This window comes from Manduca sexta, unplaced genomic scaffold (genome assembly GCF_014839805.1).
Source record: "Manduca sexta isolate Smith_Timp_Sample1 unplaced genomic scaffold, JHU_Msex_v1.0 HiC_scaffold_28, whole genome shotgun sequence".
NCBI classification, from domain to species: Eukaryota; Metazoa; Arthropoda; class Insecta; order Lepidoptera; family Sphingidae; genus Manduca; species Manduca sexta.
Window position 1 is genome coordinate 85,588 of NW_023593800.1, and position 27,205 is coordinate 112,792.

General features: G+C 34.8%; 1 protein-coding gene and 1 long non-coding RNA gene across 2 annotated transcripts in view; both read left to right on the forward strand.

The window, feature by feature from the left end:
- The first annotated feature begins 550 nt into the window (after positions 1-550).
- Positions 551-27,205, forward strand: part of LOC115453829 (probable aldehyde oxidase gad-3) — a 30,604-nt gene continuing 3,949 nt past the window's right edge. Inside the window, exons 1-10 of the mRNA XM_037446259.1 lie at positions 551-666; positions 16,483-16,640; positions 16,900-17,060; positions 20,006-20,388; positions 20,856-21,078; positions 21,619-21,743; positions 22,018-22,145; positions 22,919-23,206; positions 23,673-23,834; positions 26,927-27,055. Of these exons, the coding sequence (XP_037302156.1) occupies positions 624-666; positions 16,483-16,640; positions 16,900-17,060; positions 20,006-20,388; positions 20,856-21,078; positions 21,619-21,743; positions 22,018-22,145; positions 22,919-23,206; positions 23,673-23,834; positions 26,927-27,055 (1,800 nt within the window). The 5' untranslated portion in view covers positions 551-623. The remainder of the gene's footprint in view (positions 667-16,482; positions 16,641-16,899; positions 17,061-20,005; positions 20,389-20,855; positions 21,079-21,618; positions 21,744-22,017; positions 22,146-22,918; positions 23,207-23,672; positions 23,835-26,926; positions 27,056-27,205) is intronic.
- On the forward strand, positions 10,155-13,239 carry LOC115440622. The gene is made up of 2 exons (XR_005113642.1): positions 10,155-10,264; positions 12,564-13,239. It is a non-coding gene; the product is annotated as an uncharacterized LOC115440622 (long non-coding RNA).

The following is a 27,205-nucleotide window of genomic DNA, read 5'->3' on the forward strand; positions in this document are numbered from 1 at the left end:
ATTTTATTTATATGTAAATTTGCCTTTTATATTCATTATCTACGCGGATGGCAATAAATAAGTCACTATTTTGCATATTATCATTTTATAGTGTGCAAAATAACATACTATATTATTATACTATATTATTATGCTCATATTTAGAAAATAATAATAATAATATCAGCCCTGTATTATATACTTGCCCACTGCTGAGCACGGGCCTCCTCTACTACTGAGAGGGATTAGGCCTTAGTCCACCACGCTGGCCTAGTGCGGGTTGATAGACTTCACACACCTTCGAAATTCCTATAGAGAACTTCTCAGATGTGCAGGTTTCCTCACGATGTTTTCCTTCACCGTTAAAGCGAACGATAAATTCACAAAGAATACACACATGATTTTTTAGAAAAGTCAGAGGTGTGTGCCCTTAGGATTTGAACCTGCGGACATTCGTCTTGGCAGTCCGTTCCACACCCAACTTGGCTATCGCCGCTTTAGAAAATAATGAATTAACTAAATATATCAGGATATTCATCCAACCGCGAGTCGCAGCAATATGCGTCCGTATGTTTCCCAATCATTTTAGGAGCTCTTTTATGATGGAATAGTCAGTCAAGTAACTACTTTCCTGCTATGCAGTCATGGACCGCATTTACTTTAAAGTGAATGGTGTCGAGAGATCGGGTAAGTTGTTTATTTTATTATGTTCATAGAACAGTGATCTAAGAAGCTTTTTATAATCTGCAGCACAGGTGGATATTAGTTTTCTTTAGGATGACATAAATAATTACAATTATGTTTTAACAAATTTATAATTTGCGTGTTAGGCATTCAGGTATATTTTATTTTTTTCATTTAATGACAGATCGGTACCCGCTTAAAATAAGCCCACCAAAAAGTCATCAAAAAAATTATGAATGTATATTTTTTTTTTTTAATAATTCGAATAATTCACGTATAGTCAGATACAAAAGTAGCTGAACATATTCAAAATTTTAATTCGCCTATATACGTTAAGTTTAATTGAAGTACTAAGAAATTTGTATATATGTGAAGTAAAGTGATCGTTTTTCATTTTTTGGGAAGAAAATTTATGTAGATAGAAACACAAGAGGACTTAAACAAACCTTCCATGAGGTGTGTGATATTAATTCTGTTCCATTTTATGACGCTCTTCGCTCCACTTCTTTATTTCACAGTTGTAATAATGTACCTGATGTATTCAAAATGTTCCCAAAAATAGTTCTTTAATTGGGTCTACAAAAAATAAGTAATGAGTGAATGTATTCGGAAATTTACAAATATAAATCAAACGTGCAATTTTATCGGTCAGATGCTTACAAACAACTAAGGCTTTTTTATTTTGATAATATGACTGCAGTCCAATAAATAATCTTTTCCATACACTGTATTTCTACGATTGTGATGAATTAGAAGTTAAGTTATTGTCATTTATTTTTCCAACTGATCTTATCGAAGGCCGACGTAGGTAACCTTCCTAACTTAGTTGTAGAAAGGATTTTACTTAGTGTTAACGATAAGCCACTAACTGAGGTTGTCAAGTTCAAGGCATAGTAGGGTTGCACCATCGATATATATCTACTACTACGTACTAGATTTGGCGTTCCGAATATTCATTGTGTTCAAATTGAACTGATTTCCATTCAAAATGATTTTAGTATGGTGTCAATATTGATGCTTTTGGTCGTATACGGGGTGGCGCTCATAATATAAAAACGCGAGTCTAAGTGCAAATCTGGATGTGAATAAAAAATATTAATAACATAAGTAAAATTATTTGTTATATAAGTGAATAAATTGGTTATTACAGTGACGTTTTGGTTGCCATTTTAGTTCAGATTTTGAACAAATATTTTCTATGGATATTCGTGTCTATAAATTATAAGTTAATGGGTTGCACGAATAACACTTCTATTTACCTTGGCAATAATAAGATTTAGAGCGCCTTCAAAATTCAAATATTGCCACAACACAAACCACTTTAAAATAATAGACCTAAGTGCTCATTTAATTTGCCGCTAAACGCCCCGCTGTTACAGCGCGACTTTCGCGCGTGCCCTTTTTATATGGATTTAACTTGCCACGCAATGGTCGCGCTGCAGCCGCGCGGTTAATTTGAAGGCGGCCTAAGACTCATGAATATGTTTAGAATTAATTTATTTTATAATCGCAACATACGTCATTAGAAAGTGGTAAAATTAAGAACCGTTACAAATGCATTAAATTTACTATTAGTTCATCTTTATTCTCCTATTAGGGTTCCGGTCTCGTTTATGTTCATGTATTCATTTTGAAGATGCAGATCAGCTCTTACGAATTGTTACTGATTTATTAAGAGTATATGCTTATTCGGCGATAGCCTAGTTGTGTGTGGAACGGACTGCCGAGACGAATGTCCGCAGGTTCGAATCCCAAGGGCACACACCTTTAGCTTTTCTAAAATTATGATTGAATTATCGCTTTCTTTAACGTTGAAGAAACCTGCATACTTGAGAAATTGTCTATATAAATTTTTAATCCGCACTAGACCAGCGTGATGGATTAAAGGCCTAATGCCCCTTAGTAGTAGAGGAGGCCCGTGCCCAGAAGTAGGATAGTATAAAATACATGGCTGTTATTCTGGACTGCAATGCTGAGGTCTAGGGTTCGCTCCCCGGGTCGGGCTAAATGATTTTGGATTTTTCTACTCAATATCAATCTAGTGTCAGCAATTTGTGTCCGACATGGCGATGAATATACAACTTCGACATAAAAACTAACAAGTTCATATAATTAAGGAAAAAACCCGCTGAGAGCAAAACTTTTTTAGCGCACTAGTAATTATACAGTTATATTGATTGTATCATAATCAAAATGGATTTTGTATCCTGTTATGGAAAATATTACATGCTAAAATAGCGTCCACATAATATTAGAGACGGCAATACCTATAATATTATTTTGCTAACTTTGCTATTGATATCTTACTTCTCACTATTTTATTATTATAAATTATACTTCTTTTTTACTAAGTGAAAATAGGTGTTGGTTGGAAGTAAACGCAGCCACAGCTGGGGCTTTATTCTCTACGACAGTGTAAACTCCTAACATGGCCATGTTATCTTCCTGAAATTAACGTGGAATGGTATTCTGTATGCCAATTTCCGTTGTCTTAAACGTGACGCGGTGCGTTACGTTATTATTATGCACTGTTAAAAATCGTGTCTTTTGTAGAGAAGGCCCTAAACGGATTTGGTTCAAATTTCTCACGCAGAACAGATCTTGGATTGATACACTTACTTACTTACGTGCTTTCTATCCCAATAATTTGCTCCGGAATATAACGGATCTTTTTAATCTTATTTTGAATAACTGGTGTTGGCATCTTTAAAGTTATTTAAAAAAAATGTAGCGAAAACCTTATCTACGCAGGCGAATCGGCAAGTAATACCTAGTCTAGATATAAATGTAATTATGGATACAGGTGATATCTGGTACGAAAGAAGTATAAAGAAAATGATAATATTATTATCTCTATTATAGATTTTTTTTGGTCCTGGAAAAGGGTTTGGAATGGAATCACAAGCCAAAGTTAACTCCGAACTGTCTCGTCAGAAGGACTTAGTATAACGAGTGTATTTTGGCGTGATATCTCATCATCATTTAAATCATAACTCATGAATACAACTGAAGGACAAGACGATTAAACCTCTCGGTCAGTAGACATCCATCTCGACTATAACATGTGACGTCATTTAACCTTTTATGCAATTTATAATGTCCTTCAAAGCCAAACTCAGGACAGTTTTTGCCTTCATAATATTGTTTGGTAGCAGAAATAAACATTGCAGTTGATATCAACTTTGTGGTGACAGTTAGACTTTCTTATACGATACATTTACACAGATTAAGATTATTATTAACCACACGCATGGCGCGTTAGTAATTTGAGTGAAAATGACCCCGGTCAGTAATGCAGTCCGAACAACTTACTTTCGCCGGCCGAGCCTCGCTGCACTTAAAAGTGTGAAGGTTTCTAGATTATCCGGTAATATCTGACCTCATGTTTTATGTTTTAAACTGTGATGGGCGTTATTAGTTAGAACTTTAAACATACTTGGAAAAGATTCGAATAATTATTAACACTGTATATCTATCTATATTATTTCACTGGTGGTAGGATATATTTTATATTCGCCCGGATAGCGACCACCCTACACAAAGTATTAAAACCCATAGTAGACCACGTAAGTGTATCGCATTCTGAGATCAGCCTTTGTATATCGGGGTCCAACAGGCTGGCATAATTACAGTACACAAGGTGTTAAAACCAGCCATAGTAGCCCACGTAAGTGTGTCGCATTCCGTGATCAGCCTTTGTATATAGGGCTCCAACAGGCCGGCATAATCACATCTACTCCCGACGGGTAATCATCTCTCGTCAGTCGACATTCTATTGGACCCCACTCCACTTACCATCAGATGCAGTGAGGTTATTATGACGTGCCCTTATAAATATATTTGAATCATGATTTTGTCACCCGCATTGCTCTGGAGGGAAGTGGACAATTAATATTTGCAACTCCTCCCTATCTTTCTATTTGATAAAGGAGAATGCCCATTTTTGTATGAGAGTTGGGCTATGCTTGCGTCTGTACAAAACCTTCACAAAACTATAGGGAATATATCCAAATTTTTATACAAATTGAAAACAATTAGATATTCGATGGGAGTTCGGAGTAATCAGAATTTTTATAGCGCGGTTATTTTGAGGTTAAGTATGGACTGCAATAATGTAAGGTAGAAAGTACCTATGTGCCTGATTAAGTTCAATATTGCAGTACCTACTTGTTATTGCTATAAGCGATTAGTGGACGGTCTTTTCACCTAGCGTTAATTGCCCTCATAAGAACCTCATAGGTACTAATATATCTGATAAGACGAAACTCCAATAAAACTTTTAACATAGTATGGCGGAATATTAGTTTTTTTCGGAGCATACATAATATCTTACCTGATCTTTTGTGTATATGTTTTTCTGACTTACGACTTATTCTATTACATGGATTAACTAATCTTTATTTCCACCTACCATTATCTCACCCCAATATGGCGTCAACACATATTGTAGAATAGATTAAGCTTAGTTTTTATGACCGGCCGTATGCCTGCCGCCAACCCTATTTGGAGGATTCCGATCCCAGGCAACTCATGTTAAAAATACCGAGATAAAATGTTGCTTGGCCTGGAAATCGAACCCAGGAACTCACTTCACAGCCTGATTAGGCAATAGTTATTTATCATAGGGAAAGAAAAATAAAACCAGAAATACGAAATCCGATGCATATTGTTATATAGATGTATATTTTTAAAAGAGGTATATATTTTTGGCATCCCAAAATAAAAACAAGAATTTAATAAAGCTGCAGCACGTTTATATATACTCCTGAAGTGAGTGAATGAATTCTTGCAGCGCTGGTCGGGTCATGTCATGTTGTTGTTGTCTGTGAACCTCTCTATTAGCTGATCTCCAGCAGGCAGCATAAACTCATTCCAGCCTTGAAACCTAAAATATAATGTAGAAGTTGAGTAAACATGTTCAGATTATTATTATTGTTAAACTGTTTTCTTTAACTTTGGCAAAATATTTCCCACATTGTGGGTATGTTAATAATAATCTACATAACTTACAAACTGGACAGCTCGTCCAAGAAATATACTTGTTGTTGCTGTGGCGCCGCAAAGGTGCAGTCAATACATCGTCGGGATATGCCGTCTCGATTAACTGTCCTGGGTCTAGGCTCTAGATGACATTGTGTTGCTATTTGCTAACTAAAAGCCTTCCGTCTCAAAGTTCGAAACACACATTATATACGTTGTTTTTAACATAGGATTTTTCGACTCAACATTAAAATACACAAGAAAAACACTCAGATCTTGAAGATATAATATAAGATAAAATATATTAAAATATTTTAATGATTTAACATTCAAACAATACTGAAGTGTCAAAATGTCATTAATTTCAGTTGCCAGTATAATAAAAATCTGTACCCATATATTCATTAATTAAAAATAAATTCCAGACATGTTTTAGCTGACCATTGTATTTCTGTTAATGCAAGTACAAGTCGCTGTTTGTTTGTTTTTGGAACAATTAATATTTTCACTCTTTTGACCAACTAATTGGAGTTTGGTCATAATTATTAAATAAAATATATTATTTTATTACAATATATTTGAGATGAATAATATACTTAATACATATATTATAGATTCAAATACGGGCACATTTATTGTACATAATATTAACTTTTTTATTCCATTTAAAAAGGGAATTTGTTATGAATTGGTATCAATTCACCATATTGGCAGTAAATTATCCGGTGTTTCATTTGTAACAATTAAACAACTTTTTTTCATATATTTTAAACCCCCATTCGCTTTTGACGGAAATAAATACAAATGAAGTAATAATTAAAATGATGATTTTTCGTGGATATTTGGTTAAGACGCACGACTGACGCAAAGATAGCCTGGTTTTGGGCATTGTCCTTTCGTTGTGGTATCATGACATATTAGTTTTCCCTGAGACTCGGCGAGCTTCACTGCTCGGTGTCATAAAATGCGTGCCACTGCTGATCCTGGCTTACAGGAGTTGTAGTGGTGGGTGTGAGGGCGGGAAAGTAAAAAAAAGAAATATATTTGAACTTATTTAAATTTTTTGGTTGCAGCTCAGGCTATGCGGGATTTTTCGCTTCCTCAATACCAAAATCCGAAACGACTACTTTAGCCACAATTATGAGATATAAAGACGAGTATTCGTTTAATTTATTAACACAACGTCAAAATTACTTTAATTATTAAAACATTTCATAACTTAAATTTGATCAAATTTTATCTAAATTATTGACTGGTGATAAAACATAAGCCAATTTTTAACCATATGCGAAGGTAATAAGGTGCAGTATCACAAAATAGGTTTTTACGTACCTAGTTTTTATATTGCCGCTCTCTATATATATTAAATTTCTAATCCAGTTTCACTTACGTCGTAGAAGTAAGCCATGTGTGGCTTTTAAATGTGCTAAAATTGAGTAAACGCTGCTGAGTTTCTTTTTGAATGTCAGTGTAGTTAGAAGTGGGCAGATTAGACCTATAATCTAATCTCAGATTTATGAGCGCATTGATTTCGGCTGGTGTTGTTACTGTTAATGAGCAGCATTACTTACCATCAGACGAGTAACTTTCTAGCTCGTCGTGTATTTATACAAGTTTTTTTTATTGCTTTAAATAACGAGTCGAGGTAGACCGCACATAAACAGTAGTTATCTAAGAATAATTCCTTTAAAAATCAATTTTAGGTATTTTTATAGTGTTGGTTTATTTATTTTATATTAGAAAGAGATGAACAGAATAAAAAAAAATACGTTTTCATTATGAAATTAATGAGACAATATCTACATTATAAAATAATTTAAACGACCAATAAAGATAACATTTTGTGGAAATATGATGTTTAATTCATATAATTTATATACATATAAACAATAGACATAATAAGACTTAACATTTCTAGTCTCAGGATGGCGTGCGCTATGTAATACCAAACAATACTTTGTAATTGAAGGTGTTGGACGGTGTTTCTACTGTTCATGCGCGGTCGTATTGCTTACCATCAGGTGAACGACAAGCTCGTCTCGTCATTCAAAGCAATAAAAAAAAAGAAAAATAGTATAGATTTCAAATAAACAGCTTCTAAAAATACGGTTAGCCTTAACTGGTATAGTGTTTACTTCTAACAATCATCCGAACTTCTTCATGGAATTTTGCAGTAATATAACTTTTGCGATGTAAAATTAATAGGAGTAAATATTATGTAACTAAATACCTATAGTTTTTATCATTACAGCCGAACAAAAAGTGATCTTATACTAGTAGATATTATAAATGCGAAACTTTGGATAAATGTTTGAATGTTTGTTAGGAATATACGCAAAATCAGTTATGTGACGTATTACAAATAAAATATAGACGTGGGCGCACGGCCGGGGGTGGAGAGTAGTTGCCATGCGGCAGTGAGACTGAGAGGACGTGCGGCCACGGCTAGTTGGGAACCAAAAGTTGTTTTGTTTACTTACCCTGTGACAGGTAGACGTCACAAGTGGCGACGAGTCTGGGTAAGTACTCGATCTATCAAATTATGGGAAGGAAAGAATAGTACCTATTGTTGTGACGAAGATTTAATCAATATCCTATCCCGAGCCCCTTATTTAATTCGAGTAGTAGGTTGATCGATAACCGGTACTAAAAAGATGTTTAGTTCTTCGTATTACAATTTAAACTTCTAAAGCAATCGAGTTAAGTATTGATCCGGGATATAATTCGGATGGCAATAACAATAATATACGAGATCTTCCTACCTACGTTACTATGTCACATTACAATATTCTGTCATGTCTCCACGTAACTAAAATTTTGTAAGTAGATACATAGCTATACTTAAGTTTAAGTTTAAAGATTAAGTAGGTAAGGTTATTCATATTGTTTTGAAGTGTTGTTAAATTAAAAACCTACCTTTTGTTACCTATCAGAAATAAAATAAAGCTATAACCAGCCTAGAAATATTAGGTACTATTTGCTAAGCTTTCTAGTATTACAGGGATATGTTCATTTTGTCTTGTTACCATATTGTTAAAATTTAAAGCTCATTTATTGGCACGAGGTAAAAGTAGTAAACTAACTCTGTAGTTGGTACTAATAAGAAGTTTTTATAATTGTATACAAAATAAAGGCTCTAAGCAGCAAACTGACACCGTTAGTTAGTGCTGATAAGAATGCACTGTAAATTCGAGATATTACGAGGTGCACTAAAGCTAAGTCTACACGGAATAAATAGAAAACTGTAACTGTCAGTTGGTTCTAAAACTATTTGGATATAAAACGATGCATACAAAAAAAAAATAAAAAATGTATATGATTTACAACAATGAGTAGTATTTGGATACGACTGGTCCAGTGGTACTAATAAGAAGTCATTGTTATAGGTCGCCCCAAATGTCTCAATTACCACCTCTTGAAGCGTTTGACTGCGAAGGCGATGTCGCCTCCGTAGGTCTGCGCTGGGAAAAATGGAAACGGGGATTTGAACTATTTCTAGTTGCATTAAATGTAACTGAGCCTGAAAAGAAAAAAGCTACACTACTACATGTAGGAGGGTTGACACTACAAGAAATTTATTACAATATTCCGGACGATGACGGCGATGATGATAAGGGTGATGATGTGTACGAGTCGGCAGTTAAGAAACTTAGCGATTACTTTTCACCAAAACAGTGTAAAATTTACGAAAGACACTTATTTAGACTTTTAAAACAGGAGCCAGGTGAAAAGTTCGAAAGGTTTCTTGTGCGATTACGTCACCAAAGCAGTAAATGTAAATTTGCATCTGAGGAAGATAATCTTATCGACCAAATTGTAGAGAAGTGTAGTTCGAAAGATCTTAGGAAAAAGATACTTACCTGGGGTGATGATGTGAATCTAGATAAGATTATCGCACAAGCGAACGCTCTTGAGGCAGTGGACAGGCAGCTTACTGATTTCAATTCCGAGCAACAAAACATAAATATAAACAAAATCGACATAAAAAACAGTTCTCAAGCTGCGTCCGGCTGCTCGCGTTGCGGTAGTATGCACCATAATGCAGACAGTAATGTCTGTCCCGCCAGATCAAAGCAGTGTTTGAAATGCGGATACGTCGGGCACTTCAGAAACCAATGTAAAACCCGGACAAGCAAAAGGAAGAATTCCAGGTCTACTTTTAATAAAGACCTTCATAAAAGACTGAAGTTGGGTAAAACAGACAATGAGAAGTTTAACAACAATAATACGTCAAAAACCAAGCCCGTTTCCACAAATATAGACTATATTTTTCATATAGACGATGACGCTCCCCCTTAAAATGCAATATAGGGGGCGTAGGAGTAGACATGATTATAGATTCTGGTAGTAAATGCAATATTTTGAGTGACAAGACCTGGGAATATTTAAAGGAATGTAAAGTGCATGTATCAAACCAAATTGCTAATCCGGACAAAACATTTGTTGCTTATGGCAGCAACACACCGTTGACCGTTATAGGATCATTTGAGGCGACTATTCGAGTAAAAATGAAATACAAACTGGAACCTTCTATGTAGTAAAGGGAGGCACGCGAGACTTATTAGGGAAAGAAACTGCGATAGCTTTAAAAGTACTAAAGCTCGGGTTAGAAGTCAATTCGGTAAGCGTAAACAGTTTTCCTAAAATAAAAGATGTTGTTCTCAATATTTCTATAAACAAAACTATGAAACCTATTGCCCAGCCTTGCCGGCGAGTACCCATCCCTCCAGAGGAAAAAATCAATAAAAAAATTGATGAGCTTGTTAAGTTAGATATTATTGAGCCAGTAAATAATCCCTCAGGTTGGGTCTCGCCGATAGTGCCGGTGCTTAAGCCCGATGGTGATGTAAGAGTGTGCGTGGACATGCGGTGTGCAAATAAAGCGATTATCAGGGAAAATCATCCATTGCCTACAATGGATCAGTTGCTCCATAAATTTAAGAGGGCACATGTTTTTTCTAAGCTCGACATTAAAGACGCTTTTCACCAGGTCGAGATTAGTGAAGATTCTAGAGACATTACCACTTTTATAACCGGCCAGGGAATATATCGATACAAAAGGTTAATGTTCGGCATTTCTTGCGCGCCAGAGCATTTTCAGAAAATTCTAGAGAGGGTTCTCCTCCCATGTGAAGGTGTTGTTAATTTTATTGATGACATCGTCGTATATGGCGAGGATGATACTGAACATAATGGTAGACTCAAACATGTACTTAAAATTATCAAAGAGCGTAATATTCTTTTGAATCAGAAAAATGCGTTTTAATGTCAAGACCATAAAATTCTTAGGGCATCAGTTGTCAGCCGATGGTGTTAAACCTCTTGATGCTTATATAAAAGTTGTTGAAAATTTTCGAGAACCAGCGACCATTGATGAGGTACAAAGTTTCCTTGGGCTCATAAATTACGTAAACAAATGGATTCCTGACATGGCAACTAAATCAGAACCACTCAGAAGACTATTAACTCTCAAATTAGGAAAAAATGCCAATGTAAGTCAATATTGGGGCCCAAAACAAACAAAATCATTTCTCGAACTAAAGAAATCCTTAAGCAGCATCCATACGCTTGGATATTATGATCCCAAGGACGAGACTTTAGTAATGGCGGACGCTAGCCCGGTAGGGCTGGGAGCGGTATTAATTCAGTCTGACAATAGCGGGTCGCGTGTAATCGCTTACGGAAATAAGAGCTTAACAGATGTAGAAAAGCGCTATTGTCAAACTGAAAAAGAAGCACTCGCCCTAGTTTGGGCTGTGTGGAGCATTTTTAAAATGTATCTATACGGCAAAGCGTCTTTTGACTTAATCACAGATCACAAACCGTTGGAGGTTATTTTTGGTAGTAGATCGAAACCCTGTGCTAGAATTGAGCGTTGGGTACTACGCCTTCAAGCATACAATTTCAGAGTAATATATAAGCCGGGGAAGAATAATATCGCAGATTGTTTATCCCGGTTATGTCCTACCAATAACCCCCAACCGTTTGAAAATGAATTCCACATTAATCAAATTGTTCAATTTGCAAGACCTAATGCAGTAGGAATGGATGCAATTACCGAAGCGTCTATACAAGATAATGAAATACAGCTTGTTAAGGAAGCTCTGTCGTCTAATAACTGGGATCCTTTACTTAACACTTACAGAGTATTTCAAACAGAGCTCTGGACGTACGAAAGTCTTTTGTTAAGAGGGAGTAAAATTATCATTCCCCTTAAATTACGTCAGCAGGTATTAGAAGCGGCTCACGAAGGGCATCCTGGTATTGTTGCGATGAAAACACGACTACGTAAAAAAGTATGGTGGCCTAAAATTGACGTTGATGCTGAAAAGCTTGTTAAAAGTTGCAAAGGGTGTACTTTGGTATCTGCGCCGAATCATCCAAGACCAATGATGCGTCGTGAGTTGCCTTCGCAGGCTTGGATAGATGTAGCAATTGATTTTTTGGGGCCATTACCGAGTGGTCATTATCTTTTCGTTATAGTAGATTACTTTAGTCGCTACAAGGAGATCAAGCCTATGAAAATCATAACATCTGCTGAAACGATCAAAACACTTAAGGAGATTTTCTCTAGACTAGGTATACCTGTTAGTATTACCGCTGATAACGGGAGGCAGTTTACCAGCGACGAATTTAAATCGTTTTGCTATGAACTAGGAATTAAAATTAATTTTACAACACCGTATTCCCCTCAACAAAACGGCGAAGTCGAGCGACAAAATCGCGATATTTTAAAAAGACTCGGATAAGTCAATGCCAAAAATCAAATTGGTATGAAGAATTATTATTATATCTTACGATGTATAACAGCACACCGCACACCACCACCGGAAAAACGCCATCCGAGTTATTTTTCGGTAGAATATTTAGAGATAAGATACCATGTCTTACGGACATAGATGCTAATCAATTTACTTCAGACTTCAGGGACAAAGACAAATTAATGAAAGAAAAGGGAAAGGAACACGAGGACAGAAAAAGGAAAGCTGAAGAAATAGATATAGGTATTGGTGAGAAAGTATACGTAAAGAATATGGTGAAGGAAAATAAACTTACTACGAATTTCAACCCGACTCCCCATACTGTTGTAAATTGTAAAGGATCTGATTACAGCGTAAGGAATGACGAAACGGGACAAGAATTAAGAAGGAATATCATCCATCTCAAACGTGTGGAAGGACAATGGAAAGTATGTGAGGACAAATCTGATCAGGAGATAATAAGCGGATGTGATTCAAATAGTGACTAAATACCTACCTTAATAATTTATCGTAATCATTTTTTATTCAAATTGCTAAAGACTAATCGGTTAAAAGAAAAAGAGAGAAATTCGAATTATTCATTATGTTAGTATATAAGAATGTTATGTCGTTTTGTTTATATATACATGTACCTATTGGACTCGCGTTAAATAATTATTTCACAGGTACCTATTAATAATTTGATTAACATAGATTTGATTTTGTTAAAAAAGGGAGAGATGTGACGTATTACAAATAAAATATAGACGTGGGCGCACGGCCGGGGGTGGAGAGTAGTTGCCATGCGGCAGTGAGACTGAGAGGACGTGCGGCCACGGCTAGTTGGGAACCAAAAGTTGTTTTGTTTACTTACCCCTGTGACAGGTAGACGTCACAAGTTATACTGATTTTGATGACATTTGTCACACGGGTAGACAATGAGCTGGATTAACACATAAGCTACTTTTATCTCAGTAATTTATTAATAATAGATATTTTTATTGGTGGTGCAGGCGCCGTCATGAAGGCGTTATGGACCTCTCCAGGATTTAGGAAGTTTTGCAGCGGGAAAAGATTTTTACGCGAACGAAGCCGCGAGAAAGACACTGTATTGCATACAAATTAATATCACAGACCGAAGTAGAGAAACAGCTTTCGCGTTACGACTCAGTGCTATAAACATAAGGTCAAAAACCTCTTGCCAAGGTTACCACATACATAAATCGTCAAGTTGTATAATAAAATGAAATGTAAAAAAATAGAATAATAGTTATAACGTCGTCCTAGGATTTTTAAAACAAATCCAAACTGATTCCAAGAATACGACGCCGTCGATTTTAACATAAGTATTAAATTATATATTTTTTTTCAACGGAAACAACAAAACTTCGGTATTCTTAAAATTTCAAGTGACCCACTAAATGAAGATAACGTCTAGATAACGTCTTAATCATTTAGAACATATACATGTTTTATACTCAAATTGTAATTTGAATATAAAATATTATAATATTATATATACATTGTAATATAATTTTTGGAAGACGACCAACCGACCATGTTGTATTTGCCTGTATAATATTATTACTATTTCTTTTTCCCTTGGCTGAAAATTATGATGGTTAATGTAGACGAATGCTCGCTGTACGCCGTTATTCAAGTATGAATTTATGTGCTCTTTTATTTTCTATCTTGTTTTTTTTTATGCCAGTTCAGATTTAATCGATTGGATTTCATCTTATGCAATTTTAACGGTAATATGCGTGCATTAGCTTATGTAACTATTGTGACTATGTAAAAGAAAGACTTGAAAAAAAATACAAAAGATATACTGAACAATTGATGCGAAAAAGTAAGCCCGGAGTTTTTTTCTGCCTTTCTTCTTCGGGTAGTCATCACTTAGGTAGTTAAAGGCTCACTAGTTAAAGGCTGGTAGGTTAGCTAGGTGTAGGGCTCCTGTCCTCGCCGGTGAGGATCGCGACGCGTTATCCTTTTATGTCCCCCTACCTGCCAGCCCTAGCTGGTTACTTCTATTTGTAACCTGTATTCATTATAAATTATTTCCCTAATTTAAGGTGTCCGTAGCTATGTAAGTAATTATAATTGTTATTCCTATACGTTGTTCTGATGTATCATAAGTGCAACTTTGTTCTCCTACGTGATTAATAAAAAAAATATTGTATTTTATTTTAAAAAGCACATTGTCCCAAGTAATAATACGACTAATGTCGACATTTAAAATTATGAGTGAACGCTTGGTTGGTTTAATAATGGACTGTTACATTAAGGGTGTGTGAAGTCTACCAATCTGCACTAGACGACATGGTGGACTAAGGCCTGATCCCTCTCAGTAGTAGAAGAGGTCCATACCTAGCAGTGGGACAGTATATAATACAGAGCTGATAATATTATTCGTGAAATTTTGATGTACGATTAAATAACCCTTGTTAATGAATAAATTAATGAAATTTGACCCAAAATCGAATGTCAAGATGACAAGTGCAGTACGGATTTTACCTTACATTCTAAGGTCGCAGTTTATGGCTATGAGCAACCGACGCGTAAACAACACAACTAAAACCAATGGCCAGGAATTTAAAAAATAATTTAACCCTAAACCAATTTCGTTCCGCTATCATTACTGCAATTTAAAGTCTCCAAAAAAAACTGACAATTATAATGGCGCAGTATATTTTTTACAACTACCTACTTGATAAAATTCTCAACATTTACAAAACAGACAACTCAAACTGGTGGCTTTAGAAGTCTATATAAACAAGAATTGTTCACGCAATATATCAGAATAAAAAAATGGTTTTTGGGCATTCTTTTCCTTAAATATTGAAAACCTATCAGAAACGGCTGAGAGATTAGCATATGGTAAAAATTTTCTGCCTGTCAAAATAGCAAATCAAAGCAAGCAGGTTAACCGAAAAATATAAGTCGTATATGTACTAATAAATAACAGTAAAACCACATCAAATGCAACAATAATAACAATTTTTTTACATATTAGTCATCGCATTTACCGTACACCAAGGGAGTATTGTTAGTGTGTGTTAGTATTGTTAGTGTTATATGAAGCCATTTGTAATAATAATGGCCTGGCGGACTCCCAATTAGACTTATATTCTATTAAGTATTTAAATAAACATAAACACTATATTTTTTTCAGTGGTCGTTTCTGAGCCTGAGCTTTATGATTAATGAGCCTCTTTTAGTATATATACAATGGTTGCAATACAAAACATTCCGCGTGCCTTCCAACGTGATAAACAATTTATATTGTAATTCATATCTCCCTATTTCGATATCTTCAAACGAAACCTGTCTGACCGATATAATTGTTATCAATTTTATGTTAATTAAGAGTTTACGGTTCATTAATTTGTATAACGTTATTTATTTGTACAGGTATTTTAATTGAATTCAATTTAAATACGATTATACTACCGAATAATTTACTTAGGTGTAAGTCAAACAATTTTTTAGCACCAACTCGAATATAATTAATGATGTATATATTGTTTTCACGAATTATTATTTTTTGTTCAGTTACCATTATCATATAGAATGCAGAAGTGCGTATTAAGTTCTAATTCCAGGCTTTGATGAATTAATTTTGGATTTCAGACTTCTGATGGTATCAACCAAGGCTAACATCGTCCAGTTTAAATCTTCCGCATGTCAAAAGTTATACTTTTGTTGAGTAACTTTACCGTGCCAGTTTTAAAAAAAACTCGGTTTAAAATGTAGTCGGAATTGATTGCTTCATATGATTTTCGTACAACCTATTTAGTTTCTCAAGCTCAACATGCCATTAGTAGACTAGTAAGGCGATTAATTACACTCCATCAGCGTTTTTACAAATACCAAGGAATTGAGAAACATTTTTTTATTGCAATGGTTCTTAGAACGCTCCAATGCTGACAGTAAGAATATAATCAATTTTTTTTTTCAATGTTGTACCAATAAACTGAAGGGAGCTTTTTAAGACTGATATGAATAAGGCGACGGGTGGTTGTGCAGGCTGCATTTTATACTAATACTTCAAAAACATGCATAATTTGATGTTATCTTTTACCTTTATTTATTTTAGTGGGATGCGAGGTGAGCTCAGACCTGACGCTGGTGGACTACCTGCGGGACTGGCTGGAGCTGCGCGGCACCAAGTACATGTGTCGCGAGGGCGGCTGCGGCGCCTGCATCGTCGCCGCCTCCAAGTGCCCCGGCGCTCCTGCACAGGCTGTGAATTCGGTAAATTGAATTCCTACTTAAATAGAAAAGTTCTCTAAAAACGAGACCTAATAGTATGGGATATAGAAAATATATTTTATTGAAAATGCATCATAGATTTTCTTTGTTCAAGATCATCTCATAAGCCTTGTTCTATCACTAAAAATATGCAAAAATAATAATTTGGTTCAAGCGTTCTTTTCAAATTTCTGCATAACATCTTCATGTAAACTAGTTGTAATAAAGTGTAGTGTTATATAAACGATACACTCATTTACAGTGCATGGTGTCCATTACATCATGTCAAGGCTGGGACATTACGACGATAGAAGAAATAGGGAACAGAAAGAAGGGGTATCATATTCTACAGAAGACTTTGGCAAGTTATAATGGGACCCAGTGTGGATACTGCAGTCCCGCATGGGTTATGGCAATGTACAGGTATTTAATCTATTTCAAACTTTAAAATTGAGGCTGATATCTGAATAGCACAAAAAAGCGTTTATGCTAAAGAAAAATCATTAAAGTTTAGTTCATTCGGTGACATCTAATGGTCTTATTCATAATAAAACCCTTATCGAAGGTATAAATCGCAAATAGTTAAAACGTCCTCTAAGCTTATCGAGCCTTCGATAAAATTTCTTATTCATAATGGTTTCGTAAACCTCCGATAACAACAAGGCCTTTAAATGTGCACAATGTTGCCATTTCGTAGAAAAAAAATAATTTAAATAAGTTCTACCAATTACTACCAAGTCTTGTCTCTGGAAACAGACAATAAAAAAATTGTCTAGTCATTGTCACAATGGCGTTTGTCAAAAAGTAAATAAAATAAATACAGGAGGAAGATTTATTTGATGTTCTCTAAATTCTTTGTAAAACTTGGAAGAACGCAGGCAGCAAATTGCGATAAAATGGAGAGAGATAAAATAGAGAAGTGAAATGTAGTTGGAGGAAGACAAGGTTGGTGCAGCTCTTTTCTGTATTTGAACGTTTGCGCTATGCATTCCTGCATTACTAACTATTGCTTTTTTACAAGATTTTGTTGAAGTAATTGATTAGGGACCGGGTATGAACCCGCTCCCTAACCAAAACCCTCCCTATAGGAATATGAATTCTTGAACGTGAATGTCGACACGAACTATAATTTCATATAGATGTCGTAGATTCATTTGGGGAGCTGTGCTAACTGAAATGAAATATTGCTACTCTTGCAATACGCACTATGATAGCCACTCTTAAAATATTCATATAAATAAAATATTTGAATAATATACAATAGTGATTATGTACCCTGGTGGCATTTAGCACAAATAATAAAGTTAAAACAGCACAATTAAATATAAAAGGAATAAATCAATTTTATTTTTTAGATCATGCTCATTGTGCCTCCTCAGAACCCACTTCCAATAGAAAATATAAAGGAGATATGTATGTATCCATTTTATGCTATAATCATGTAGGACATTGTTGTTTTAGGTAGGTCATTAGTAAAACATTTTTGAGGTCTTTATTAGTTATAATAACAAATAAAATAAATAAAAACCTTTATTTATCATGTAGGCATATATATAAAAGGCTCTTATGACAAGTCATCATATAATCAAATATGATTTACAATTTGTAAAGTACACAGATTAAGGCATGCATATGATGCATTAGTATACTATACTCGTAATCCACCTCCACCTGGAAATATAAGGGAGGTATTAACAAATCATCATTAAGTAATTTATAATTTATACTATAATCCTGTGGGATACTACTGTTGTATATTTGAATAAACATTTTTTTATTTCAAATTATGTTGAATTCTTATACATTGCATAATTTCAGGTTTGTCCCACATCTGCAGAATAAATTGTAACAGTAGAAGTGCAACATGCTATTCAGATGGACAATGAGCACCAGTGAAATAAAAAATCAAAATTGATATATATTAATAAAAGAAAAATATACATTTTATTAAAATAAATGACAATGACTAACTTTAATTATGTTGTATAATTAGTTACCTTTCAGTGTGAACAACTTTAATCTAGATTTTGGTTCAATGATGATAATAATTGATTCTGACACCTCTTCAATATTGGAAACATTGTTCTGTGGCATATATTTCTCTTTGAGCAATTGCAATGTTGTGCAACACTGCAAGAGCCACAACAGTAGTCTTCACATTGCCAAATTTAAGATATGCCATGTTACAGACATTGAAAATGCTGTTTCCACACACCAAAGTTCTTGTTGCAATATCCGGGAGTTATGAGTGCTGCTTTGCCATCTAACAATCTCTCTGATCTGAAGATTAGCATCACAAGTCACCTACAACAAACCTTTAAATCTTATGAACAACAACATTGAGGAAATAATATCCTTTTCTATATAATATAAGGCTGCATCACAAACCATATTTTTATTGTATATGGGTGTAATAAATACAACCAATTATAGATGGGAAGTCTTTTAGGTGGTGAAATTCCAGCCTTAACAAGGGTTCCTCTGAAAAGAAGTGGGGCATAGTTATAATCTGCAACATGTTATAAGTACAAGCGCACGCTCCACTTTGCTACATATACCACTGGTAGTGGCTTAAGATAATCCATAGAGGTCTCCAACATCTTACATCTATTAAAAAACTAATCTAAAAGTAGCTCATCATTAGGTATACGTATTTACCGAAGTCTGTATAATATGGAATAGAATTAACTTACTTCATGACGATCGCAACATGTCAATGCAGTTAATTAATACTTGCAATTCTGGTGATCTGCCACAACCTATACGGTGAAGCTGCAACTCTTCGCGGACTATCAGTCACTTATAAATGCAGCCGTATGTTTGGAAAAATAATACCGTTTACGGAATTCATCATTATCCAGAGAAAACCGATCGAATTTCTGACGACACATTTTTTACCTAAAGCAGCCTGGCTTGCATTTTTAATACGTAACTAAATAAAATTACTTCTTGAAACGAAAATGATCGAAATGTTGTATACTTCTAAGTACACACTGACTTTGGCAACAAGCGTCAAACACGAAACAGCTGACCGACGTCAACCATTTTTTGCTATCGAACGCTTAACATAGGTGTAAAGACGGGGGTTAGGCTCGATAAATTAAAGCATCTTTATCGGAGACTTTTAGCGCAATTGAACCATTATGAATACCAATTTTTTACATGCCTCCGATAACGCCCAGATAAACTTCCGATAATTCTAATAGTTTTATTATGAATAAGACCATAAAACTATAAAGGTTGATAAAACAAACTGGGTAACACTAAAGTTGTTTTAAATTTTAATTAAATTTTTTACCACAGAAAAGTTTTTACGAAGGCGGAACCGCAAGCATAAACTCTCTTCTATAACTTTATTCCCTTTACAGTCTACTCCAAACCAAAAAAGATCTTACAATGCTAGAAATAGAACAGTCTTTTGGAAGCAACGTCTGCCGATGCACTGGTATTAGGCCTATATTAGAAGCATTTAAAAAATTTGGAAAAGATGCTCCGAAAAATGAAAGAATAATGGACATAGAAGACTTGCATATTTGCAAAAAGACTGGAAAGAATTGCCTGAAAGTTTCTTGCGAAAAAGATGAGTGGTGTATGGTATCAGATGATGATGTAAAAGTACCAAATATTCTTGAGCTAAAGTTGAAAGATAATAAATATTGGTACAGAGTGACCGATGTGGCAGATATTCATAAAATCCTAAATGAGAAAGGTTATGATTCGTACATGCTAGTGTGTGGAAACACAGCTAAAGGTACGTTGCGTTTTATTTTATACAAGCAAATGCAAAGTGCCCACGGCACCTGATGGCACGGTAGGGTCCCATAGAATGTCGACTGACGAAAGATGATTATCCCTCGCCAGTCTAGACAATTATGGAGGCCTGTTGAAACTTAATGTATACAGGGTGATTCCGGAACGCATCATACTTACGTTAACCACAATGGCGGGTGTTGTTCTAACTTTGCTAACCAAGTTACAAGTACTATTTTATTTGAAGGAGGTTGTACCACTAGCCGATATAGTTAAAGATGATGAAATATGACATCCAACAGCAGAATGATAAGTGTAGAGCTGCATAATAAAAATATTTTATATTATTGATTCAGTTTGTAGCCAGCCGCTTTTTAATATGTATGCAAATACAAACTAAAATAAAAATGCGCACAATTTTAAATACCAATACCAATTAAAATTCTATATAAATAAAAACATTTTCAGGAGCATACCCGATATTCGAATATCCTCGAATATTAATAGATATTAGCACAGTTGAAGACTTGAAAACTTGTATGATCGATCAGAATCTAATACTCGGGGCTGGTTTAACGCTTACTGAACTCTTAGATACCTTTAAAACAGCATCTAAAGAAGAATATTTTCGATATTTGGAACCTTTGCATGAGCATTTGAACTTAGTAGCTCACATTCCTGTTAGAAACGTGAGTATTATTCAAATTACATTATTATGGGCAAATAGTTTATTTTATCTGTAGCAATAATGGTTAGAAGATACTGAGCTTTTCTACGTAATTAGTTTTTTTTTAAGATTATAAAATACATAAATAAATACTTTATTTATGACGTAGGCGAACAAAGTTGCATTTATGAAACATCAAAACGATGTATAAGAATAGTTATTATTATGGTGTCGATCACTGATACAGCAACGGACATTTTAAATTAGGCATAAAATTTATAACGAATACAAGGCAGGGGCCAGCTCGGGCTGGCAGGTAGGGAAAGTAAAAAGATAACACGTCGCAATCTTCACCGATGATGACATGAGACCTAGCCTAGCTAACCTACCAGCCTTTCACTACCTAAGTGGTGATTAAGAAAGAAGAAGTTTAGAAAGGTCTCTTTTGCTTTCAGCCATTTGCAAAGGGGCGATGGAAATCATCAAGAGATTAATTTACTCGTATGCTGGTCTTCTGTTATTATAATTATATAGAAGTTCTGAATTTTATTATGTTTCCAGTTGGGGGTCGATTGGAGGCAACCTGATGATAAAACATAAACACAATGAATTTTCATCAGATATATTCCTGATGCTGGAAACTGTTGGAGCGACTTTAGATATTGATGAGCCTCGTGGATACAAAAAAGGTAATTTACTTATTAGTCTACTGACTTCAATAGCTTTCTTCTTAGTGATTGATAGAAATAATAAAACGTATATTTTTAAAGGTATATAGATCGAATAACGCATTGCCTATTTTTACTATTCAGCGCCATGTCGTATGCGATTTGAAGCTCATTGCAGCTGGGAATACCAGACAGTTAATGCCTTCGATATCTTTGTTACTAATTTTTAGGTTTATAATAAGGTGGATAATATACTTATTTAAATTTTCATGGATAATTATCGATTATGTTCCAGAATTAGGATACAGCTTTAGAAAGACGCTGACGATGCAACAGTTTCTACAAGAGAATATGAAAGGCAAAGTTATATTACGGGCAATGCTCCCACCACTAAGCAACGACCATCATGTGATCACGTACAAGGTACGAATCCTGAATTTTTTCCCTCATGGATTACGAGCATGATCATTTTTCGTAGTGAACACCACTGCAAATATGTTTTCGTTAAAAAGTCGAAAGAAATTGTCTGCAACGCAACGAGTCGGCCCAAACAACAACATGATAAAGTTTTCACTACGTTTACAGCGATTTAATCGGAATATCCAATCGGATATCTCACTAATCAAATCTATAAATTATAGTCTTTAAATACTTAATACTTGTAATTGTCTTTAGCGGAAAATGTAATAACGATGATTATACTTTTCCTTCATTGAAATCGGAGCATAACCTTCAAGTCGAGTTGCATAGCGAAGATTTTTTCTGCAAAAAATAACTTCAAATTGGAAGAGTTAATTAAATTAGACATTGATAAGTAACTTAATAGCACTACAATTACTTTAGTCCGTCATTATATTGATAAGGGCTGACCAATGATCATTAGGGATATCATTAGAGCTGACACAATAAATCAAAATTCGAGATCATTTTAATCAACACAACACGATTATAATATAATGCATATATGGTAACTATACACTTATGTCATAGAAATCCTCTAAATCTAAAAATGATGGTGAATTAGCCGTGACAACGGAAGCTCACTGGTATACAAATCCCCTATAGAAAATCGTGGGAATCGTAATTATTATTAATATATTATGTTATTAGTTTGTAGATTCATGAACTAAATATTGAAATGTTAATTTAGTTTCTCTAAAATATATAATCTGAAACTAATAAATAACTTGTTTTAGGTAATGCCGCGGTCACAGAACGCCCATGCCATAGTGAATGCTGGTTTTCTTTACCAATTGTCGATTGATGGCACAGTAAAATCATGCAGAATAGTCTACGGAGGTCTGTCTCCCCACTTCAACAGGGCTTCTGCAACAGAAACCCATCTGATCGGGAAAAAGTTATTTACCAATGAGACGTTGCAGTCAGCTCTGAATATCTTAGCAAGTGAGATTATAGTAGTCAAAAATCCACCAGAGCCATCTGTGGAGTACAGAAAGCAACTTGCGTTGGGATTGTTTTATAAAGTAAGTAAAACTTTACTTTGTTTTGGTTGTACTAAGACTGTACTTTCAATAACCCGATCGAACCTCTTTATTAATTCTCACGTTAGTTTATGATTTTAAAGAACACATATTTCGTTACTTAGTTAAAAAAATTATGGCGATATGAACAATGATTCACCTGCGTGTTCCATTCCACGATGTGATAGGGGTCGAGCCTATCGCTATATGGCGCACAAATTCCAAACTCAAACGCGGGATATGAACCCATGACATAAGAGCGTCGCCGTACTGTGCAATACAACTACGTCACCGAGGCAATCAAGGAAATAAATATCTAAAATTATATACTAATAAAATAATATACTAAAGCATCGTTGTAATATTTTAGCAATTTCAGGGATAAGAGATAGAAGCTTCCATATGAGAGTGAAATGAAAAATTTCAGCGCACATGCTTACTGCAATTTAAAATACCTTTTTTATTCTAGGGTATAATGTCTATATGTCCCGCACATATATTAGGATCCCGTTACCGGTCTGGACCTATCAAAATCCGAGAAACAAGGCCACTTTCGGAAGCTCGTCAAATATTTGATACAAACCCAAAGTTATGGCCTCTGAATCAACCTATTCCGAAGATTGATGCATTGGTAAGTCAATAACTAAGTTTTAATTATACCTATAATATGACACTTTAACCCGGCGAGCGTGTGGTGAAAAAATGTAACAAGGAGTATGAGGCAGGGTATGACATACCCCTTAAAAAAATTGGCTATAAAACTTGTTTCTGAAGAAGTATTATATTATTTATTTTTTGGTATAATAAGACAATACCATCATAATGCATTGGAAATAAAACAATCGCGCCATTTTAACAATTTTATTTTTTTACCTCGATGGAAATAAGTCACTTTGAATTTCAAACAAACACTTTCAGTCTCTTAAAAACTAAAAGGAACTAAAGTAAAACCAGTTTTATGATAAAAAAAACTTAATCGCATGATAGAATATGAAATAATTTTCTTTATAAACTAAAAAAATCACAAAAAATTTAGGAACATCTTAGGAACTGGAGATAAAATCTGTGCAGTTTTTGCAAAAAACGTTGCATGCTCCACACTAATAGCCTTTCCTCAGCTTGTTCATGAGTATTTTGTCTTATGATTATTTTTGTTGGGGTAATCTCTACATCTAATAAAATGACCAGGAACATTTTGAGTCGATGAAAGTGATTCGTTGATCTGGGAAGAAATTCTCTGACGTATATAAATCGGAATATATGTTTTTTGTCATTTCACATCTTCAGGTGGTCGGAAACTAAACCCAAGCCTAAGTTACGGATGAAATCGGTCCATTTAGTGTCTTTGCCCTGATTTTCACGAAACATAGGACCCCCTGGGGGCCCGTGGGCCCCCTCTCAGGGGGATCCGCAAGTAAAATAAAAGTTAAAAGAAAAACTATAAAGTGCACGCTTTTGCACTCTTGTATATCTAAAAAATAAATACAGAAGTAAACTACTAGTAAAAACAAATTTAAGAATCCAACTGAACAACATCAACCCAAACATTACGACTTTGGTCGCAAAGAAGGTCGCATAAGGTGGCATTAGTGGTCCGCACTAAATAAAAGTTTGCGAAACCCTGTTCTAGTAAGTACATCTTCTATCATGGACCGAAGTTGTTTTTTTCTATTTTCAACATCCATTTTCTATTAAAATCTACAATTAAACAAAGAAAATAAGTTAAAATAGCAGAAAAAGCAATTTTAGTTTTTGTCACACCAGCTATGAGGCGGGGTATCACGTACCCGAACTCAGTTTGCAAGCGTGTAACTCAAATGCAGGTTGCCGCGACACTGTGATCACGCCACTATTACCTTCCGCAACCCTGTAACTCCAGCTACTCAAAGAGACTATAAGTTTGAAAGTCAGGCACAAAAAATATACGCCAGTAATTAACATGGGGCGTATGACATACCCCGCCACACGCTCGCCGGGTTAAGACTCGAAAGCAGCCATAAGTATAAAATTTGTTAAAGATTATTTACATACGATACACTTAAGACTGCTTAGAATAACTAAAATCATTTTGAACTTAAAATTACAAAGCACGGCGTGTGCATATGCTACAGTCAAACACAACAATATTTATAACTATACTAGCTTCCGCCCGCAGCTTCGCCCGCGTGGATTTCGGGTTTCAAAAATGGAGAAGGTGCTCAATTTGTCGGGATGTTTTTTTAATGTATGGTGGTATGCAGGTGGTCCGATTGTCCGGTCAGGGTCTGATGATGGGATCCTGGTGAAATCGAAGGAACTTTTAACCATTAAGGTTGCACACGAAATGACGGAAGCTTAAAAAATGGAGTAACTTCTCCCGTTTTCCCAACATTTCCCTTCACTGCTCTGCTCCTATTAATTGTAGCGTGATGAAAAGTATACTATAACCAGCACAGGAGTATAACAAACAATTGTACCAATTTTCGTTAAAATCCGTCGAGTAGTTTTTGTTTCTATAACGGTTATACAGACAGACAGACAGACAAAAATTTTACTAATTGCATTTTTGGCATCAGTATCGATCCCTAATCACCCCCTGATAGTTATTTTGGAAATATATTTCATGTACAGAATTGACCTCTCTACAGATTTATTATAAGCATAGTTATGCAAAAGTTATTATATTCTGTGCTCCAACGCACACTGCTTTGATGTTAGGAACACACCTACATTGCTTAGACAACAGTGAACTTTATACAATAGCAATAAAGCTCAAATTGACTCTACGTATTAGTTAGAAAACGTTTGTATGGGAAATAGAAAAATGCTGTTTTGAGGATTTTCCCGGCAATTATTCGAATTTTTCTCACCTTTTGAACCTTCCCTAGACCTCCACGAATAATTCAAGACCAAGATAAGATAAATCCGTTCAGCCGTTCTCGAGTTTTAGCGAGACTAACGAACAGCAATTCATTTTTATATATATAGACTAGATGACCCGGTGAACTTCGTATCACCTACATACATTTATTATTATTATTTATTGTGAAACACAATTTTGCCATACAATACGTATGTTATCATTATCTGTCTCTCGCTAGTCGAGAGTACGGTTTGCACGTGAAGTAGCTCGTCGTACATTTGATTAACTTCGACTATCTAAGTCATCTTCTCCGTGGCATTTTGCGACAATAACGATAAATAAAGTTCTCACGCACAGACAAATTGATGATAGATTTTAATAATAGTCTTGAAATTTATTTATTTATTTTCTATTTTTAAGAACCCACTGACACTTTTACACTTTATTTATTTCTGAAATATTTTGTATTTGAACAAAATAAACCAAAGAAATCGGACCTCATATTACAACTATGAAACAGACTTATTTCTGAATACATCTATATATATGTTACAGTTCTTTATTTCTAAAAAGAGAAAAGACATGAATTGTTTGACAGGTAGGAACATTTTGTATTGAAAACTTATACTGTCGTTTTTAGTATTTTCCGTTATTTATTATTTATGTTCGTCACCGTTTAATCCATCCCTGGACTTCCACAAATAATTCAAAACCAAAATTAGCCAAATCGGTTCAGCCGTTCTCGAGTTTTAGCGAGACTAACGAACAGCAATTGATTTTTATATATATAGATAACAACGCTGGTGTGATACAGGTTCTCGTTGAGAATGGTTTATGTTATATAATATGGTGCGACATATTAAGTGCTTATGGGTTTTCAGATTCAATGTTCTGGTGAAGCTAAATTTGTGGAAGATATGCCGACCTTACCCGACGAAGTGTTTGCTGCTTTCGTTCTATCAACTGTACCTTTAGGAGATATTGTATCAATAGATGCGAGTGCTGCTCTGGTAAGTATTCAGACTGTATATTTTATAATAGAAATAGTAAATAATGAAAGTAGATAACCTAATAGTAGCATCATCACTATCCACAAACAATTACTAGAGGAAGGAAAGAGTGATAGGTTGATAGCAATAGACAAATAATAAAGTATTACT